Source organism: Telmatherina bonti (assembly GCF_933228915.1).
Source record: "Telmatherina bonti genome assembly, chromosome: 11".
Classification (NCBI taxonomy): Eukaryota; Metazoa; Chordata; class Actinopteri; order Atheriniformes; family Telmatherinidae; genus Telmatherina; species Telmatherina bonti.
Window position 1 is genome coordinate 29,369,016 of NC_136629.1, and position 22,821 is coordinate 29,391,836.

The 22,821-nt window shown below is 41.0% G+C and overlaps 1 protein-coding gene across 1 annotated transcript in view; it reads right to left on the reverse strand.

The window, feature by feature from the left end:
- The window catches only part of LOC306762370 (VPS10 domain-containing receptor SorCS1-like), a gene marked incomplete at its 3' end in the record, with an annotated part of 58,030 nt that extends 52,452 nt beyond the window's left edge, over positions 1 to 5,578 (reverse strand). Inside the window, exon 1 of the mRNA XM_079248813.1 lies at positions 4,910 to 5,578. Within this exon, the coding sequence (XP_079104939.1) occupies positions 4,910 to 5,572 (663 nt within the window). The 5' untranslated portion in view covers positions 5,573 to 5,578. The remainder of the gene's footprint in view (positions 1 to 4,909) is intronic.
- Between the last annotated feature and the right edge of the window lie 17,243 nt (positions 5,579 to 22,821).

Below are 22,821 nucleotides of genomic sequence, written 5' to 3' on the forward strand. Positions count from 1 at the left end.
TATATATATATATATATATATATATATATATATATATATATATAGATATAGATATATATATATATATATATATATATATATATATATATATATATATATATATATATATATATCTATATATATATATATATATATATATATATATATATATATATTTGGGTCTACCTTTGTTTTGAAGGAAAGAAAAGCACAGGTGCTAAGAGCTACTTTAGGTACGACGGAAGGTAGTAAAGGACGAGAAGCTATTTACAAAATCATCACAGAGAAGACTTAACATTGTGGAAGCCCTATAAAAATATGAAAACACTGAATAACTCGCACTAACTTTCCACAATAAAAGCACTGTTAAAGAGACATCAATGAAACCCTTTTCTTATCCCAGTATGATTGCATTTCTGAAGATGGCTCTATATTAAACATCCAGTTTAAACAAATGTGAAACTACCCTGTAACACATTAGCTCTGCACACTCAATCAAAAATAAATAAAACAGTGTTGAGCTGTTATTCCAAGGTTACACTGCATCTACCTTCAAAGTTTGTCACAGTCTCTACATAGTTAATCTAGTGTGGTTACAGAATACAATTAATATTCAGTCATGTGCTAGAATGTTTCATCAAGAGCTGATGAGCTTGAGTTACTAAAAGCAAAGTTGTTTTTTTTTTTTGTTTTTTTTTTAGCACAAAGCTTATGAGAATTACAAGAAGACTTTCACAGATTTCAAGTTGAACAACCTTGAGCTGGCTATTCAGCTGAAGACAAGGATATGAAGTGTTTTTTTTTTTAATATGTGATACTATATATCATCTCTTCTCCAATTGTTGAATGCCCCCCCCCCCAAAAAAAAAAAAAAATACATATACATTTTAGAAGTCCGTACAAGAGCCACAGAAACAGCCAGACTTTATTAAACGTATCATGGGTGTTCTACTACAGAAAAAAGAAAAAGTAGAAGTTGGTGCCACATTGGGCTCTGACAACACACTTCTAAGGAGAGCTAAGACGGGAGTATATTTTTTGAGGTGTAATAAATAATGCACTGTTTTCATAATGCAATTCTTTTAAAAAAGAGCGAAAATAAAGTAGGACAGATGTGCTCAAGGTCTTCAGGGGACTGAGGCCTGTCCCAGCACACACTGGGCAACATAGTGGACAGTTTGACAGCCTCACAGGGCGAACAGAATGACAAATACATTCACACCTACAGGCAACACTTTCTTATTCACCTTGTTAGTCTTTGGACTGTGAGAGGAAACTAGAGCACCTGAATAAAACCAAACAATTCTCAGCCTATCACTCTCGCTAATAAAGCCCAAACAAACTAAACACACACATCATCCATCAATTTAGCATAATCCTAAAAAGAACCAGAATCTATCACCCTGCGATGACTCACCATTCTATTTTCAGATCTGAGCCCCATTTCTGCGATATTTGACCAGATCAATGAGGAATGAGCCTGCTAGATTCTTGTATTATACAAAAGCATAGTTCAAATCTCTAATTAAAAGGTGACAAACCTTATGCAGTCTGGACAAAATCAATTATGCTTTACTGCACACTAAAGACCTTTGAATATTAAATCCCTTACATTTTAAGCTATAAAATATGTTGTGCCCTTGGCTGTTCACAAAGCCCCAGTGAGTCTTTGATGAACTGGGGTTGATTGAAATGCTGTGTTTACCATATTGGCTCCCAAAGGAAAACCACTCAAGGCTATGGTAGCATGACTGCTTTAAAAAAAAAAAAAGAAGAAGAAGAAGAAGAAGCATGTTTTAAATCCGTTTAAGGCAAACTTTCAAATAAATGTCCTCAATTCATTCCAGTTTAGATTATGCTAATAAAAGCCTTGAAGGTTGACAATTAATTGCTGAATGAGTGAGCACATGGTATTTAAAGGTTGCAGACAGTGCGAGCATGAATTACTGTGGTACTAAGCGGCACATGGACAGGGCACCATTTTATATTCTACATGGTTTTTATGCTTAAATGTCATTGCAGCTTAGTTTTGAAAGAGTGGTAGTTTAAAAAATTACTTCGGCATCCATCAACAGGACTTCAGCCGTAGGAGATCTGAACAAGAACACTACATCAAGACAATCAGTGAGAAGCTCAGAAAACATGTCTTACACTGCAGTTATCGGGTTTCAGAGTGTGCAAATAAACTGACCGGCAGGCAAGTCTTTTTTTAATTTATTTATTTATTTTTATATATATGCTGAAGTCAAAACTGTTTCCCACCAACAACCCTTGAAAAGTATGTGCATATGATCATTCAACCACAAGCCTTTGAGCACTTCTTTCTGTGTTTGTGTAGGTCAGGCATCTAACATTTTACAAATTCCTCTTTTTATCATTGATCCCCTAAGCAAAACTTAGTTACTGGTGTGTAACAGCCTCGAAATGTCATCTTGTAACCAGGGAAGCTGATCAAAGCCTTGATAAGTGGAGTTACAAGCAAAACCAAGATGCTTAATTATAAACTTGGTTGATTCTGAAATAAATTACTTCTTCTAATATCAACAACTCCCCCTGACAAACCTGATGCTGGGAAAATGACTATGCAAGATCCTGATGATAATGAGTTCAACTAGCTAAAATAATCTGTGGAGGACTGTAAAATTCATGTCAGGTCATTGTTATTAATCATAGAAAACTAGATATGACAAAGTAAAACTTTAAGATGCATACATGTATGCTGTCGTGTCCTGGATGAGCATGGCTGGTTTTCCTCATTTATTTCCAAACTTAGTGCTTAACTTGACTTCTCCAGAGATGTATAAATCATCAAACACACTGTCAAACTCAACAAGACAGAAAATAAGTCGAAATGTAAGAGTCAACCTTTCCCTCTAAGACAGGTAATCTTTACAAGGCATAATTGACTTTCTTTTTTCTTTACTGGTCTGCACTTTTTTCATATATATGTTTCTTATGATGAAGATGAAGAAGACAGCTGCATTCAACCCTTAAATAGCATTTTCTACAGTGCATTTCAACAGAAACATTGACACCGAACTGTACACAGATCAGCAATAAAATTAGAACCCCTGACAAGTAAAGTAACACAAGTCATTTCTTTACAAACTGCAACTTTGTGCGTGGAACACATGAAGCTTTGCATTTCCATGCACGTAACTTCACACTTTACGTAGACACTTGCTGCCTTCCGAAATATTTTTTAGGCTAGTCACACCCTCTACATAGCAAAACTATTTCCCTACAAGAGTCTTCTCCCTCTGCAGGATTGAGCCCTACAATAACTGCCAAATAAAAGGCTAAAATAACATTACAGAGTGGGAGGGGTCACTGAGCCTCCAAAACCCCTTGATACCATTCTGATGGGATGCAATGCTGTCTGTGCAAATCCACAAAGACCTCACAACCCAAAGACCCCTAAAGGACCTAAGGCATTGTACCAGAAACTTCTAACACTCTCAAATGTACATTGTCCACACCAAGGCTGATCAGAAAACTGATCTCTGGAGCCAAATTACTTCACAAAGACACACACATTATCAATACTGATAGGTTGTGACTTTTTAGTTCCAACAATTAGTGACGGCAAAAGGGAAAAAACAACCAAAACATTGCTTCCCGATTCTGAACATTAATATGATATGGTATTTCTGGTGGATTTGAATACGGTTCATTTAAATTAAACCACATTTTCAAATGATACACATTTCATTTTAGCAGTGAAGCCATTTAAAGAGCCAAATGCAAGCTTCCATCCTAAGCATACAAGACAGCTGCGCATTCATTGGGCTCACTGTTAAGGCGTTGCAAATAATTTAAAACATTCCTCTTGACCAAATAGCACAGTTTAATGGTTCCTCATATCTTCTAAAATAGATCTTGACATTTCTTTGTTTGCATATAAAGCTGAAAATGGAGAGGAACCATGTTACATCGAAGACTCCTTGTTGTTTTAAGTGCCTTCACGTTAACTCACATCCTCAACTGAGGGCTGTTTGAGGTTTTAGTCTATGCAACACAGAAAAATTGCATAAATTTTAGAACACGAGTTTGCTAGGATATTATAGGGAGGGAACTTCAGGGAGTATTTTAAGACAAAATATTTATCATTCAACTTGAAATATTTAGCTGTCCTTATGTGATTTTTTTATGTGCCTTATTTTTATGCACATTTCTTGCCATGGAAAAGCAATATTTTATTAAAAAGCAATTTCATTCCGGTTATTATGGCACAACCATTATCAGCCCGTTTCAACCTTCCAACTTAACAATCTGATTAGCCACCATTGTTTTCTATTTTTGCACTATGCAGATGAAGGCTCCAGTCCAAAGAGAGGAGGAGAGATTTATTGATCTGGTATGCACACATCTTTTGCTTCTAACTATATCATATAATGACAAATGCACCAAAAGAAGAAGAATGCATCAAAATTAGTTTTGGAATGAGTCGTTTTATAAAAGATTTTTTTAAGAGAAATGTGTTATCCCTCTTTCATATAGCCTATATACCAAAAAAAAAAATTATAATAATATTTGCCTCTTTTCCATTCAATTTAAGCATTACATCCAAAGCAGCTAATTAAAAAGGGGTGTGTGCGTGTGTGTGTGTGTGTGTGTGTGTGTGTGTGTGTGTGTGTGTGTGTGTGTGTGTGTGTGTGTGTGTGTGTGTGTGTGTGTGGAGAGGAGGGTGACAGAGAGCGTGTGCGTGTTTGACATAGAGGGCGTGGGGGGGGAATAGATACACAACCCTTAGACCTTTAAACTCTGCAAGCTGTCAGCAGTCTCAGTTTTCATCTGTCGTGTTCCCCACGGTCAGAACAAAAGCTCCAAATGACTCATATGCCACACAAGATGCGAGCGCGAACACTGACCACACTGCGTCAAAAGATGTCCGTGCGTAAATGTGGAGCACACGAAGTGGGCTACTTACGCTACTGTTTTGTCCGGACCAGTGGACCATGGCCTGGTTGTGAGCCGTGTCCCCAGTGAGAGCAAATGTCGAACTTGTGAGTTGAAACTCCTCCTGGTCCGAAACCGAGGCATCGTCCACGCCCTCAGACCTGAATCCGGACACAGTCTCTGCGCTCCTCGCACTTCGCAGTGGTCTCCAACTGTCCACATCTCTGTCCTCAGAGGCCGTCCGATCACCTTTTAGACTATAAAAGCTGCTGTCTCTTTCTTTACCGGTTATATTTTCGGTTACGTTGCTGGGAGAGGGGACAGACGCGCGCGGAACACTTGGAGAGGGGTGCGAAAGTTTGTGAATGCCGTTTGAAGCTTCCCTCTGCGGACCACTTGTGTTATTTCCCCCTGGCCGTGGCTGTACTTTGAATGAACTTTCTTGGCTCACGGTTAAATCCGCAACGTTGTGCTTTTCCTTCCTGCTGTGTGACCCCTCACTAAATCCAACAAATTCTTCCGCAGGTGACGCGCCAAAACTGGGCTCCTGGAATAAAGCTTCGATGGGCGGCAGCTGGCACGAGGGAATGCACCTTACCTCCGCTTTTATTCCACCCGGGATGGAAGTTATGATGAAGAGCCAAATCCACTCGGAGAAAACGCTAAAAAACAAAAGAACGAGACGCGTCTCCATTCTACACTGATTCCCCCTTCACGCGTGGGAAAAACATATCATGTTTGAGAGGACGAGGAGGTTTTTCTCTGTCATCAGCCGGCAAAGAGGAGTCTGTAAATGCACTGTAGAGAGGTGCAGCAGCACGCGGACAAGTGCTCCCAAGTACTGATGCAAACGATGCATCAGAGGAGGAGCTGGAGGCTGAATGCACAAGAGGGGAGAGGGGGCCTTACACCCGCATCCTCATCTCAACCCAAAAAAAAAAAAAAGAAAAGAAAAAAAGGGGTAAAAAAAACCAACAAAAAAAACCACAAAAGACAAGAAAAACAGCTGGTCATTTTCTTAATGAAGTTATTTTTCTGGAAAGACAGGTGCTCTCACGTGTCTTAACTCTGCCTTTGCGTTGCGCACGACATTATGCCACTTCATAAATCCACCGGTCTTCTGATCGTGTCCTGCAGAGTTTAAGCAGTTTGAGAAGTCCACTGATGATGGGATCCGTGGAGGAATGTCCAAAAACATTATCTGGCCTCTATCTGCTTGTTAAGTGTGCAGAAATGCAAGAGACAGGTCCTGCTGATACAATGAAGCGTTGCATTTTCCATTACCACAGGTCTGGGGAATCAATTAACAAGATTGCCTGCATTCACTGTCAATTATGCCATGCAGGTAATGGCTCTGTTGTTGCCTGCTTGCAAATGGCATAAATTCTTTCTCTTTATTGGCCGCTGTCCTGTAACATCAATGCAGCACAACAGAATGGAGAAAACGCTTTCCGCAGATTTGAGCTTGTTTTCCGGGGTCTTTACAGGTTAATGGAGACTTGTATGACTGAAAATGATGAGGATTCAAGGCAGAGGTGAGGAAGTTATCACTTGGACTGTAAACCGCCTCTGATCTCTGCAAATATTCAAGTGGCAATAATTGAGAACCCATTACTGCCATGCAATACAGACCTTCAGAATATATTGTTATATTTCCCTATACTTTGGGCTTTGTTCCAGTCAGCTAATGGTAACCCATTAGGAGAATAGAGCCTGTCCAAACCCTGTGATTAGATTCTATTTCTGGGCAACATTTAGTCAATAAGATGAGGATGCTGTTGACTGGTGACTGATGCCTAGGAGACTCTCTGTATTGAGCTGTGTTCTCCTCATCGCTCTGAGCAGCGACGTGATCCTGTTCCACATACGGGTCAACCGCACAGAGACGTCTTTCATTGCCAGCCATTAGTGATGCAGTGAGCGAGAGCTGTCTCAATCTGTTTCAGTTAGCCCCCACCAGACAAGGGAAACCAGTCTATAATGCAGATTGATGGCTGACTGAGAATTTCAATCATGGATAACATTGGCTAAAAAGCTCAAGTCTTTACTGTAATGCAAACCTTAAGTACATCCTTCCTATTACAGTGCAAATCACTTCTTAAGGCATGTAATGACTGTTTAAGTGTGAGACCTCTGCAATTCTTAAAAATGCTTTTTGCTTGGATTTTTTTTATGGGATTTATTACAATGATCATACAGGAGTTGCTTAACCCTCTGATGCATGAAATGTAAAAAAATTAATGCCACATTTTTTTACATACAAAATTTTACATCAACAGACATGTACAGAGACACTTTTCTTTGTCTTTAATCGTATTTGACTTCTTATGTATTTTATTTATTATATATAAATATTTATGAAATAGGTTACTGGCATATTTTTTATAATAGAAATATTCAATAAGAAATGGATTAGCATAATTTTTTGTCCTTTTTATCATTGAGGAAATCTTGGCAATTATCTATAAGTATATATATGAAATTTTGTGCTATGTTTCTTTATTCTTCAGTGAACGGCAGTGTATTGGGTGACTCTCCTAATATCCACTTTAGTGACAAAATTGCAAATATACCATCCTCACTTATGAATAAATTACATAAAGTGTTCACTGTAGTGGACGCATCAAAGGGTTAAAGTATCTGTTTGGTTGAGATTATGGATCAATGTGAAAAAAATGCTTGGCTAGTTTGTATTTTGCCTTAATTTTGAGATGTGACTGAAGATTCCTCTCAACACTTCAATATAAAGATTACTTTTACAAAATACCATTTAATTCTTTGCATAAGATAGAGGTTGTTCACATGCAGAGTAAAGTAAACCAGGATCATAATGTTAATCTTTAGTTAAAATTTAGATAATGAGCAGATGGGTGACTGGTTTGTCCTATACATATCCAGATAAACTGCATTTACAATCTATGTGTATTATATTAAAAAAAAAAAAAAAACTCAATACAAATAAAAATAACTAAATGGATTTAAAATTCTCTTTGGAACTTACACAGGTGTAAATTAAAAATGAGTTGATATTGATCCAGCTTAGTATAACTGATAGTGCCTCTTTCCAATGTGCACTCGTAGGCAAAAATGTGGTCCATAGGAGGACAAAATTACTGTTTCATGTAAAATGTTATCAATATGGAAATATGTGGGATAAGCCGTGCTTCTGCCAATATAGAACTTCCAGGACATGGTAATGGGAACAGTTGAATTAATTTACAATAAGAAATTACTCATCTCTGTAGTACATGTATAAGTACACAAGGAATTACAGCTTTGACAACTCTAAATACAGACAACCCCTTTGCCAATATTAGCCATATAGTGCTGTGTTGTTCCAAAGAGCAGCAATTGGGTTGTGTGTCTCAATAAGTTAAGACAAACTAAGATGTTCCTTTCTTCACTAAATAAACTTGGGCTTTAAGACGAGTCTGAATGCATCAGTTGTCTCTTTGCAAATCTCAATTAAACCTAGGCTAAATCTAAAGTTATAATCATTTGCAAATACTTATTTTAATAATCTTTTTTTTATAACAGCTCCCCAAAAAGCAAAGAACAATTTACATAGTTGACTGAGTTAATAGAACTCGATTTATCACATAACCTCGTGACAAAAGTTCTTTTTTGTTGTGATAATGTAGATTCCTCTTATAAGTCTGACTGGAGGGAGTAGTTGTATTTCTTAATCTCAGGCTTTAAAAAATGACATTTTAAAGTAAAATCCGTTTGCAGAAGCAAGACAAAAGCCAGCTTTGCGTGAAAGGATGCAATATGTTTTTAAACACGCACCTCAATTCAATACATGCTCTTGCTGACTTTTTCACAGACTTTCAAGTTCAGTGATAGCTGCCAGATTTCAGGACTGATGCCGTGTACAGCACATTTGTGTGCACAACATGGCAGCTGAGTGGAATCATTGTCTTTCGACAGACAAGACTGCTGCTTTGCCGCCTGTCACACTGACTGAATACAAACTCCCTGTTATGCTCCCTGAGCTGCTGCTCATATGATGGGAACTTGTGAGCATGCAGTGTGAAAAGCACACAAAGGAACAAGGCGACAGCTATCTGTGTTGTTAGATTGTTCTGTGTTTTTAATTAAATGGAATTCAGTAGAAGACGAAAAGAGCACTGTAAAGGCCATCTCTGAAATTAGTCTTTCCCTCTCTGATGTCTGCTTCACTTTCTCAACTGTCCTGATTACTCTGGTCTTCATAACATTAAAAAAGAAAGAAAGAAAAAAAAAAAAGAAAGCAAAGACAGCTAGGTCATTAGTGATGCACGGTACATTGTCTCACATTTGCTCCGACTAAAAAGCTAACATCTGCCTTCAAAGCTGTTTAGCATTGAGTATGTGTGAATGACAAAAGCTCCACATAGCTGCCATAAAAGTGATCTCTTCTTCCTGCCTCCAGTGATTCTGATTAGTCCTCTTAAAATCAGGGGGGGGGGGGGGGGGGGTGTAAGTGTAACATCTGTGCAGATGTGAGTTACAGGATGTTGAGGGTAGCAGTCGCTTATAGCTAACGTTAATAATATACACCTGAGAAATCTGCTTCAATTAATGCTGAACACACCTCTGGGCCACCAGGCAAGGAAATCAACCTTTTAAATAATGATTCCAATTAAATTATAGAGAGATACAATGAAATGTGATGCAGGCAGCAGGTTAAGTAGTATGACCACAGAGGAAAGCTGCAGGCAGTAATATCACAATTCTTCCTGTTATTCTTACAAATATGTGATGTACATTTGCTGGGCTGACAGTGAAATTAAATGCTGAAGTGCAGATCTGTGCAAATGAATGTTCAAACCTAAGTAATAATAAGCTTACTGCTGCTAATAGTGTAATGCGATACCCAATTTAATTGCTTAAATTGCAAACTGACAGTCAGTTCTTGCATATGAGTTTATTTAGTCGTTGCAGATCTAGAAAGGCATGTGGCTTCCCTCACTGAAGTACTTGTTCAGCTTTACATCAGTCTTCATTCTTCCTAATATTTGGCTCAACTTTCCGAGAACAGAATTTGTCATGGTGCCCAGGACAACAACAGCAGGCTGATGTTATCACACACAATCATCAATCCACATCTTCGGAAACTCTCTCTGCACACACTTAGAGAAGGTGATTAGTTTACCAAGCACAAGACAAGGATATATATAGAGACAGTAGACAGAAAAAGGACACAAAGGGGTAATAACATCTTTTTGGGGGTATGAACTAACAAAATATGCAGTTGTATGTTTGTGTTTCTATTATTCAGTCCAACCTGGAAGTAAGTATACATTAACATCAGTACAGAAGAAGAAGAAAACAGAATCATGCATGGCACCATCATCAGCATCGGCAGAGTCCCGTGACAACTTGCAGGGATAAAGTCAGCCAGAATTCATCAAGCATTCTTTCTGTTTACCATGATTTGGGTATATTTTGACTGTTGTGACTGTATGATATAGTTTGAAGTTGTCCACAGACACGAGCAGTAAAGAGATGACCCATTACATGATCCCTTCCAGAACAGGCCCAAGAACCCAGGGGAGGGAGTCTGTTTATTAGGGAGTGAACACTCTTGTGACTCTGATGCTGTGTGTAGTTGAAAGGAAAGAGGCAGTGAGCTAGCCTTCATCGTGCCATCTACTCCTGAGGATTCCCTTGAGTGATCCAGACCCACATACCCTAGTTTCTGTGGACAGGGCAGATATAAATATTTAATTTCATACATAAACAAGTAAAAAAAAAAAAAAAAAAAAAGAGAGAGAGACATACAGAGGGACACACAAACAGACAGACTGTAGTAAGTTCTGGGGAATATTTGAAGGATTGTCCATGATGGAGGGCAGTTGATTCACAAATAATTAAAAGAAGCTGCTGAAAAATGTTCCTATCAATATATCACTTATTAAATGTTTCATGGGTTTAGCATATTAACAATTATAACAACAAATTATGAAGCAGAAGACCGTTTAGTTGTGCTGATGAATATGAAATGTCTTCTTTTCTTTCTTTAAACACAAACCCATCATCGCTTGCAGTGTATAGCAAGGCATCCTGTGTCCCATACTTTTGGTGTATTTAGTGCAGATGTGGGCTTGACTGCCAGTAATCCAGGAATAAAGATATATTTATGAGATATGTTGTTACTTGCCTGTTGTAATATCTCTCCTGAGTATACTGATGCTTAGCCTTCGTTTGTAATGTCAAACAGCAACGTAATAGCATCTGAAGACCAAAGAAACAGTGAAAGTTATTTCAGGATGTCAGTGGCTGGGATAAGAGACAAACAACTTGATATGCCAAATTATTACAATTATTACAAGAATTGGACAGGTCTCAGGGAGGGATTACTCCCCAAAGACCAGACCTCAACTACATTAAAGCAGTCTTGACAAAGAAGATAACAAAAGGTAGCCAGCATCCAAAAAAATAGTTTTGGAAAGTTCTTAAAAAAAACCTGGAGAACTATTCCTGAAGATTTATTGAATAGGTTACAAGAAAGCTGATTTCAAATTTAAAAGATATGTTTAGGCTGTTCATGCTGTACCTCCATTTCAATTTTTACATTTTAATCAATCACAGCAAGTATAGGGAGGATGAGGAACAAGAGATTAGCACAATGATGTATGCATCAATACATTTCAAAAGGAAAATATTTGTACTGTCTCAAAAGTTTTAACATTTTGAGCATTGAGAACTTACAATAAATAATTTGGTTTGTGTTACAGTCTATGTAGGCACCTAAACTGTAAGCAAAGACATAGGAACTGGGTTTGTAAATAGAAGTGATTGTCTCATACTGAAAGTATTAATTATTCATTGAAGCAGTTTTTTGTGATAATGATAATGAGTTTATGGTAATGTTTGGCAGCTACAACAACTAATTCAATCAGTTAGAGCTCTTTTTGACTGAGCTACACACTGCAGACACAGACCCAAAGTTATATTTAGTATTTTTCTTTCACTGTCAATGTAAAATGGTAACTAGAAATGTATCAGAGTACAAGTAAAGAGTCAGAGGAAGTGAAAATAACATGAACTGACTATAGATGAAGAATTTGATGTTTATGTACCAAAATGTCAAAAAGTTTTGCGTTTTCACCAAAATTCTAATCTTAACTCAAACCCCAGGATTTGCATGCCTTACCAGTTACTGTACTGTGACCCAGCCTGTTATCCTGTTTCAAAAGGAAACGTAACAGTGTCTGAAAATTAATAGTTCTGAAAATTGTGTGTTTCATTGGCATGGACGGCATGTCAGAGGGAGAGTAAATTTTTGCAATAATAGCTTTTTCTTCTTGAGTGTGTAGCCTTCAGCAAAATATAATTTTTTGCGATACCCTGGATAAAAGCCTGGGTAAAGCCATTTGTAAGAAGAAGCTTCTGGACTCGGGGTAAAGTCATATCAGGATAAGAAATGTGCACAATATTTCAGACAATGGTGCTGTGCTCTTTACATAAATGGGCACCCTGGAAAGTGATGCCCTGATGATTCATCCTACAATTAGTTTAACAAATTTGATTCCAAAGGGATGACTTCAGATGATCCGAGGAAGCAGAGACAGTCTGAAAAATAAAATAAACTCAAGCCTTGGGTTGAGGACACTATGGCTGCAAATGCAAAGATCTGAGAGAAATTTTGAAATGCTGGCACAGTCGGTTTAAAAAAAAATGTTTTCACTTGTAATTAAAACTTAAAGAAATCCCTTGTGACCACTTAAACCTTGGGTGGCAACGATGGAAGTCTTGGCACCCTTCTGAGCCCCCCCCCCCCCCCCCCCCCCCCCCCCAACCAAAACCAAAGTTAACCAAAGTTAATTTTTAAACTGAATTAGTCAAACAATTTTGCTCACAGTAGGAGTTGCAGTTCATATGTGATCTTCATTAGCTTCCAAACTGCAGAAACACAACCATGGGGCACAGACTAGCAATTATTAATTATAGATGTAGCTATTCCATCTGTTTCCTTAATTAGCAAATTAGTCATAAATCCCAGTACTCTGTGGTGCTGTTGATTAACAAATAATAACGACTGATTGTCTATATATATTAACTCCAGTGTGGGTTACTACTAATGAAAACATTTGTTTTTTTGTTTTTTTTTTAATACTAATTGTATTTCCTTTATTGCACAAAAATGTCATATTCCATATTTAGATTATCCTTAAAACTAGCATCTTAATGCAATATAAAGATGGATACGGGAATATGTTATTACACAAAGGCATGTAGCAATGGATCTTATGGGGACAGTAGAGTTAGTTTGCTGTGTGTCAGAGTTGTTGTTTTTCAAGTTAGAATCAGTGATAATATTGTATTTTTACTGTATTTCTGACAGCCTGTCAGAAATCTTGATTGACACACTGCTGTACTGTTAAAGTACATATAATAATATTCATAAATAAATCATGAAGTCATGAATAAATCATGAATAGTGTATGTTACATCGATATTGGGCAGCAATGCTAAATATAGCTGACTGTGTACTGTAGTTGTTTATTTTTTACATCTGAATTAGTGTGGAGAAACAAGATTTGATCCCAAGTTGCATTTAAAGCTTTCCATTTGTTGTCTCCTTGGTGTCCTGCCATGTTGCCCGAAGGGGAGACTGGGCATAGCATTTTCTCATGCTGGACAAAGACCAGTAATGGGAGCTGTGAATGGAAACCAATTATGCTTTAGAAAAAGACATACAAGTCTCTTCTGGGACTAAAAGTGCCTGATCACCACCTCTGATACTGCTCTGATCTGTTGAGTGCAGATGTGTCTGATTACAGAAGTGGGTTTCACCTCACAGCGGAGGGACATTGACTTGCTTCTGTAGCATAAAATGTGTCTCTGTCATACCAGATAATGTTCTATATTTTTCTTTTTTCCAAAAATGAATGTGGATTTCAGAAGTTCAGATACTGTGATTTCCATCTGGTAAGTATTTCATCTAAGTTTTCAAAGGCTAAATCCAAATCCTTTTCCTTGGCCCTTCCACTTGGCCCTGCCTCTCAACATTGCACAGCTTTGACACCCACTCTCTTTTAGAGATTAAGAGGTGGTCATGCTGTTAACCAATGTTTCGACTAAAGTGCATGACTGCTAGCTCTTGATCAGAAAAAGAAAAAAAAGGAACCTTTCTAAAAAAAAAAATTTAAAAAAAAGGGGTTGACACCAAGTAGAAAAATTTGATTTGGGCCAGAGAACGAGCTAATTTGCCGCCTGACTTATGCAGCTAGCTTTGCTACACAAAATATACACATCTTCGACACATATTGTTTCTTCACATCCTTTTTTGAATAATTTATTTTAGTATTTAAAAGTTCTGAACATTTTTAAACCCCCAGATTTACCTGCATACTTAATCTTATTAGGTAATTCGATATTACTTTTCTTGTGTGTCATGTCATGTACAAGAGTTTGCTTTACTGCGTTTTTTTAAAATGTACTTTATAAATAACCTTGAATTGCAAGGCTACCCTTCTGTTTCATTTTATAGTCTTTAACAACATAAAGGCTTTTCATTATACTGACATTTGCAGTATCTATTCCCTCCAAGGAGGAAAGATACATCCTGCTCTGCTAAAGACCTATTTTTTGTAATCCTTGAGGTAAAAAAGAAAAAATGCTTGAAAGTTCATGGAGAAGTATTTGACTGCTAGTGGTACATTGCTGACTTTATTGACTGTTAGTGCAAAATAACATGGTAAAAATATTCTCATGTAACTACTCTCTCTGCTCCCAATTCCCACAAAAACTAAAATCTTCTAAATGGAGCTTAGTAACTGTATCTTAACAGCTTAGCCTTCGAAGCAAAACGTTATTCTCATATTTCACCTTGCAAAGCAGGTGTTGCTGGATTTAATTAGTTGTGGGTAGACACATATGAGGAAAAGAGAAGGTCATTTTTGTTGTTAAGGATACAGATTAAGGCTACACATCACTAGTAACCACTAATGAGGTCATTGAAGCATTTTCTGTCTTAAAGGCCATGGCAAACTTAAAAAATACTGAGCTCTGCACAATAATAAGGCAGCTGTGAGGAGTGGGAACTCCCACACAGTGCATCAGTAATTCACAAAGTGAAATATTTCATCCTACAGAAGGCCCCTCTTATTTTGAGGAATGTCATTTTTGAGTCATACGAAGTAGTTGGAAAGAGACATCTTTCTAGACATTAATTATTAACCAAAGCTTATATCACAACCGCACAGATCAAAACAGCAAGCTTGTAAGATACTACAGGGCATCTCATATATTTTAGTGCTGCCAGAGAAACACAACCCTAAAACAGAAAGGTTAGGCGTTGAAATCTGACTCTGAGCTCACGAGTCTTTGTAATTTCCCTGACAGGTACACGATATGGCAGAGGAACACTGTAGGGTATGTGAGGCTATCTTTGTACTCCTCCAACAGAGGCAGATGATTTTGCACCACAACAGAACAGGGTTCCTGTGAAAATGAATATTTTATAACATTGCTACCAGGCTATGATTTGTAGCTTAAGAGTAGATTTGCATTATAAACTGCCTCTTGTACAGACAAAAAAAAATAAATATTTGTGACCTTAGATATGTCTTAATGTACATCTAGCCATCAAAACATGTGTTCTGGGTGTACTGTAAACTCCCCTGATGTCTAAAAGCACAAAGCAAGTGTATTTACCGCAGGTTAAAGGCTCACAACTCCTTGATCCAGTAGCATCACATTTATCATAGGTAAAGCTGGATGTCTGCTTATGCCCCTTCTCCCTCTGTTCCTCATAACAAGGATGATAATATAAATAAAATATATAAAAAAAACTAGAAGAAAACAAAAACTTTCCTCTCTTCTGTTATCTGTGGTTTACGCTCAGCAACACAGAATACACCAAAAAAATGAGGTGAGATGACTTCCAAAACATACTGGATGACCAGGTTTTTCTAGCAGAAAGAAATGTTTTCTTTCATGACTCAAACTGATGACTTATTTCCATTTGTAAACTTGTCACCTCAGAGTTCAGACTTTAAAATCATTGAAAATATTTTCCAAATGCAGGAAAAGACTTTACCCAGCTGTCTAAGTCTGTCACCATCAGTGGAAGCTCTTAGTGAAAAATTAATGCAAACTGGATGGAGATGAATGTTGCTGCACAAATGATGCCCCAGCAAATGTGTGCCATAATTAAAGCTAAACGTGGTCCAACAAGGTATTAGTGTGTGTGTGTTTTGTTTTTTTTTCTTTTTAATTTTCTTTTATGTAAGAGCCAGGCAAAATGTTTTAATGATTTAATGCACCACGTCAACTTCTCTTTGGTGTATTTGGGAGTTCCAGTTGGACAACGTAAAGCCAGGTGGTCCTACTATGCTTTAAGAACTGTTGTGAGACAAAACATTAGAGGTGAAATGAATAATGTAGAGCCATTCCACAGAAAGAAGTCTGGACACGTGCCCCAAGGGTAGGCTGCGTCATTCTGTAATACCTTGTAACCTGTATTAGTGTTTTAACAGCCTGTGGGGAGCAGCACTTCCTAATACAACTGGCTTGCACTGTTAAAACAGATCATTCATCCTTGTCCTTGTGCTATGATGTGTGAATGTGATACAGTGAGTTTATCAGAACAGTATGCTTCTGATGTTAGTTGAAATTTATTTTTCATGTTTTTTGGTTGCCGTCCCAGATATATAAAGTGCTTTGTAGCAGAATGGGGAAAGCCTATGAACTGAAAAAAAAAAGAAAATGGCCCTCTGCCTTTTCTCAGCCTACTCCATCTTTATCCATAGAACCTGTCACTCTCCACCTTGTGACATAAACTGGAACCAACTCAGGTACTGGCTGCTGATTTGCATTTTGTATCGAGCTCTTTGGTCCGGTGCCAGCAAGAGCATAAAAAAATCTCTGCCTGCCAGATATGGAGGACCCTGATTGAAACTGTGGGCAGAGTGAATTCTCTCTCTGTGTGCTCTCTATATAGAGAGCTCATTAGCTGGAAAGACCTGTGTGCATTGTTCCAAGTCTGCAGAGTCAGCGAGAGAGCCACTCATCACTCCGCAGAATCCCAGCTTCTGCACATCTGGCCTGGCAGCTTCAGGGTGACCTGTGTGCACCTGCAGAAACACACACATGCACATGCAAATTCCAACATTGAAGCAAACATAAACATTCACCAGAGCACAAAAAGTATCCTGACGCCTGAATGCGCATAATCTCCTAGCTGATCATGCATGCATTGTGCAGGGAGAGCTTGGAGGATGAACAGTGAAAGACTACACTGCCCGGTTTTGCTTATGATTCACTGGTCATTTTATTCCAAGTTCAGGTGGTCATCCCACAGGATGACCCATCACTCAGCGATGCTGGAATAATAATAGTATATTAGATTTATATTGGCCTTTTTTTTTTTTTTTTTGCGGATGGCACTCAAAACCCAAACATTTCCATTATTAAGCCACTCCAGGTTCATACTTGGTGATGGTAAGCTACATGTGTAGTCACAGCTGCCCTGGGACTGGTGGAAACGTGGCAGCCAACGTGCACCTACAGCCTCTCCACTGAAACATTCATACTCAGTGATGCTAACACTGTAGGCAGGGAGTGTGAAGTGTCTTGCCCAAGGACACAGCAACAGATGGCTGGGGGGAGTGGGATTCAAACCGCCAACTTTCCGGTCATTGGACAACCTGCTCTTCCACCTGAGCCACAGCCACGCAACAACACTTTGCAGCGCATTGCCAAGAATCTCCAACTAAGCTGTCAAGCTCCTCTTATTAAAGTGTTCATTTAACTCCACGAGGGTCTAACATGTTCACCTTCTTTTGTTTAAACGAGTCACATCATTGTCATTTTTGCTTTCCATGCTACAGTAGAACAAGTTGATCCATGCTGCAGCACAGTGCACCGTAACTCTACAGCTGCATATATCAATGTTTACAGCTTAAGCTGTTTTCCCAAAAATCTATAGGAGAAAATCAGTAGCATACAAGTGACTCAAGAATAAAAGCCAAGAAAAAAAATGTATCTGCTCAAGTGAGAAAGTGTGTCTCTGTTGGGAGCATGTCAGTGTGCATTCTATTGGCAGACATTTCTTTGGACTACATTATTTCCAAGATACTGTGAGCTTTTAAAGGAAGAAGAGGTTGAATAAAAAAGAAATCAATATGCCACATATATTGACTCCTGTTTCCGTATAAAATAATTAGACTTTCTGGACCCAAGGCTTCCGTTTAAAAGACTAAATGAATCAGTTGAGTCCATTGGAACAGCTTTCAGATAATTTAAGATGAAAAAAATAAATACAAAACATAAAAAATCTATACTTTTGAACCTCATTGTTTCCGATGATATCGGTAAGCTATGTTGGAAACTGCCTCACAGTTTGGCTTGGAGGGTATAATAAGATCACCACGATGCAGATGTGGCTGGAGAAAATATCAATATTATCCAACTTGTTCCTGGCCTAATGATACACAAGATTACATAAATTATGGGTACCACATGTGTAATTTCCACATTTCACTTTCTCATCCTTTTGTCATGGAGTCTGTGGGGAAGAAATAAATACAACAGGCTACAACTGAACACTAAAATGTGAATGCACTGCTGTTTTCAATGACTTAAAGAAGGGGTAGATGACCAAAGAGCTCACAAATAGCGTACAGTAGCTCATTCAGCAAGCTTTACTTTATTGATTCTGTTGCTTCTGACAGTGAAACAATAAACAATCTGAAAGGCTCAGGAGCTTACAGTAAAAACTAGACATTTTATTAAAAGGGATTGGCTAGAAGCTTAGACATTGAACCATACAGTAATCCCACAGTACAGCTTCACTTTCACTTTGTTACCACCGTCTCAGGTCAGATATCCTAATCACCATGTACTAAATAAAGCTCTTTCTTTGGGTTGTTTTTCTAGTGTATGTTTTATATAAACCGCCTGGCCAAAAAAAAAGAAAAGGCAACACCACCTTTAGCTTTGATTGTGGCACACATCGGTTCTGGCATTGTTTGAATAAGTTTGTGCAAAGATTTATTTCCATACAGTGTTGCATTAACTTCTTTTTTTTTTTTTACAAAGATTTTGTATTGATGATGGGAGACTCTGACCATTGCACAAAGCCTTTTCGAGCACATCCCGAAGATTCCCAACAGGGTTCAGGCCAAGTCATGTATAAAAATGATATCTCATGTCCCCTGATCATTTTTTCACGATTTAAGTCCCATGAACCTACATGTCATCTCACCTGTGTCACCCAGGTAGAAAAAGTCTATAATCTGGTTGTTCTGTATATTCATGGAGTCAGCTGAACTCATTCTTTGGGAACATAATGTTGCTGAATCTGGACTTGACCAACTGCAACAAGCCCAGATCATAGACTGCTCCCACAGACTTGTAAAGTCGGCACTAGACATGATGGCTGCATCACTTCGTCTGCCTCCCCTCTTACCCTGATGGCCCCATCACTCTGGAACAGGCTAAATCTGGAATCAGATCACATCTTCCACTGCTCCAGAGTTCAATCTTTATGCGCCCGAGGAAGTTTTTATCCAGTTAGTCTCACGTTATGGTGCTTTTCTTATGGTTACACAGTTGTTCAGTTCCAATCCCTTGAGCCCTGCTTCATATTGTGTGTGTACACATGCTCTTACTTTTACCCATAAGTTTTGCTTTTGTTTTTCTTTAATTTAAATGATCGCTGATTACAATCATTAAGGAATTTTTTAGATTTCTTCCTCAAAAATTATGTTTCCCCACTAACCTTTGTGCTTTTGATAAACAGTTGGACAGTTCTTTATCCAGTTTCAGTAGTTTCTGAAATCTCAGACTAATGTCTCTTCTACACACACGGGGTGTCTTTCCACATGGTTGTACAAGAAATGAAAAGGTACACGTTGCATCATCCATCCATCCATCCATCCATCTTCTGCCGCTTATCCGGGGTCGGGTCGCGGGGGCAGCAGCCTAAGCAGGGAAGCCCAGACTTCCCTCTCCCCAGCCACATTTGCCAACTCTGCGGGGGGGATCCCGAGGCGTTCCCAGGCCAGCCGAGAGATGTAATCCCTCCAGCGTGTCCTGGGTCTTCCCCGGGGTCTCCTCCCAGAGGGACGTGCCTGGAACACCTCACCAGGGAGGCGTCCAGGAGGCATCCTGACCAGATGCCCGAGCCACCTCAATTGGTTCCTCTCGATGCGAAGGAGCAGCGGCTCTACTCTGAGCCCCTCCCGGATGACTGAGCTCCTCACCCTATCTCTAAGGGAGAGCCCGGCCACCCTGCGGAGGAAACTCATTAAGCCGCCTGTATACGAGATCTCGTTCTTTCGGTCACGACCCACAGCTCATGACCATAGGTGAGGGTAGGAACGTAGATCGACTGGTAAATCGAGAGCTTCACCTTCTGGCTCAGCTCCTTCTTCACCACGACAGACCGGCGCAGAGTCCGCATTACTGCAGACGCCGCACCGATCCGTCTGTCGATCTCGCGCTCCATCCTTCCCTCACTCGTGAACAAGACCCCGAGATATTTAAACTCCTCCACTTGAGGCAGGACCTGACCCCCGACCCGGAGAGGGCAATCCACCCTATTCCGGCTGAGGACCATGGTCTCAGATTTTGAGGTGCTGATTCTCATCCCAGCCGCTTCACACTCGGCCGCGAATCGCTCAAGCGAGAGCTGGAGATCACGACCAGATGAAGCCAACAGGACCACGTCATCCGCAAAAAGCAGGGACCCAATCCTGAGGCCACCAAGTTGGATCCCCTCAACACCTCGGCTGCGCCTAGAAATTCTGTCCATATAAGTTATGAACAGAATCGGTGATAAAGGGCAGCCTTGGCGGAGTCCAACCCTCACCGGAAACGGATCCGACTTACTACCGGCAATGCGGACCAAGCTCTGACACCTGTCGTACAGGGACCGGACAGCTCGTACAAGGGGGTCCGGTACCCCATACTCCCGGAGTACCCCCCACAGGAGCCCCTGGGGGACACGGTCGAATGCCTTCTCCAGGTCCACAAAGCACATGTAGACTGGTTGGGCAAACTCCCATGCCCCCCCCAGGACCCCAGAGAGGGTATAGAGCTGGTCCACTGTTCCACGACCAGGACGAAAACCACATTGCTCCTCCTCAATCCGGGATTCGACTATCCGGCGGACCCTCCTCTGCAGGACCCCTGAATAGACCTTACCAGGGAGGCTGAGGAGTGTGATTCCCCTGTAATTGGAACACACCCTCCGGTCCCCCTTCTTAAAAAGGGGGACCACCACCCCAGTCTGCCAATCCAGCGGTACTGCCCCCGATGTCCACGCGATGCTGCAGAGGCGTGTCAGCCAGGACAGCCCCACAGCATCCAGAGCCTTAAGGAACTCCGGGCGGATCTCATCCACCCCCGGGGCCTTGCCGCCAAGGAGCTTTTTGACCACCTCAGCGACTTCAGCCCCAGAGATAGGAGAGTCCACCCCTAAGTCCACCAGCTCTGCTCCCTCATGGGAAGACGTGTTGGTAGGATTGAGGAGGTCTTCGAAGTATTCCCTCCACCGACCCACAACGTCCCGAGTTGAGGTCAGCAGCTCCCCACCTCCACTGTACACAGTATTGATGGAGCACTGCTTCCCCCTCCTGAGCCGCCGGATGGTGGACCAGAATCTCCTCGAAGCCGTCCGGAAGTCTTTCTCCATGGCCTCGCCGAACTCCTCCCATGCCCGAATTTTTGCCTCGGCAACAGCCGAAGCCGCATGCCGCTTAGCCCGCCGGTACCCATCAGCTGCCTCCAGAGTCCCACAGGCCACGAAGGCTCGATAGGACTCCTTCTTCAGCTTGACGGCATCCCTCACTGCTGGTGTCCACCAACGAGTCCTGGGATTACCGCCACGACAGGCACCAACTACCTTACAGCCACAGCTCCGGCCGGCCGCCTCAGCAATAGAGGCACGGAACACAGCCCATTCGGACTCAATGTCCCCCGCCTCACTCGGGACATGTTCGAAGCTCTGCTGAAGGTGGGAGTTGAAGCTCGCTCTAACAGGGGACTCAGCCAGACGTTCCCAGCAGACCCTCACAACACGTTTGGGCCTGCCAGCTCTGACCGGCTTCCTCCCCCACCATCTGAGCCAACTCACCACCAGGTGGTGATCAGTTGACAGCTCCGCCCCCCTCTTCACCCGAGTGTCCAAGGCATGTGGCCGCAGGTCCGACGATACGACTACAAAGTCGATCATTGAACTGCGGCCCAGGGAATCCTGATGCCAGGTGTACATATGGACACTCTTATTCTGGAACATGGTGTTCGTTATAGACAATCCATGACGAGCACAGAAGTCCAACAACAAAACACCATTTGGGTTCAGAGGGGGGGGACCATGCCTCCCAATCACTCCCCTCCAGGTCTCACTGTCATTGCCCACGTGAGCATTGAAGTCCCCCAGCAGAACAATGGAGTCCCCAGAAGGAGCACCCTCCAGCACTCCCTCCAAGGACTCCAGAAAGGGTGGGTACTCTGAACTGCTGTTCGGTGCATAAGCACAGACAACAGTCAGGACCCGTACCCCCCACCCGGAGGCGGAGGGAAACTACCCTTTCATCCACCGGGGTAAACCCCAACGTGCAGGCACCAAGCTGGGGGCTGATGAGAATGCCCACACCTGCTCGGCGCCTCTCACCATGAGCAACTCCAGAGTGGAAGAAGGTCCAGCCCCTCTCGAGGGTACTGGTTCCAGAGCCCAAGCCATGCGTCGAGGTGAGTCCAACTATATCTAGTCGGAACCGCTCAACCTCGCACACAAGCTCAGGCTCCTTCCCCACCAGAGAGGTGACGTTCCACGTCCCTAGAGCCAGCTTCTGCAGCCGGGGATCGGACCGCCAGGGTCCCCGCCCCTTGCTGCCGCCCAGCTCACATTGCACCGGACCCCTACGGCTCCTCCCGCAGATGGTGAGCCCACGGGAGGTGGGGCCCATGTAACCCTTTCGGGCTGAGCCCGACCGGGCCCCA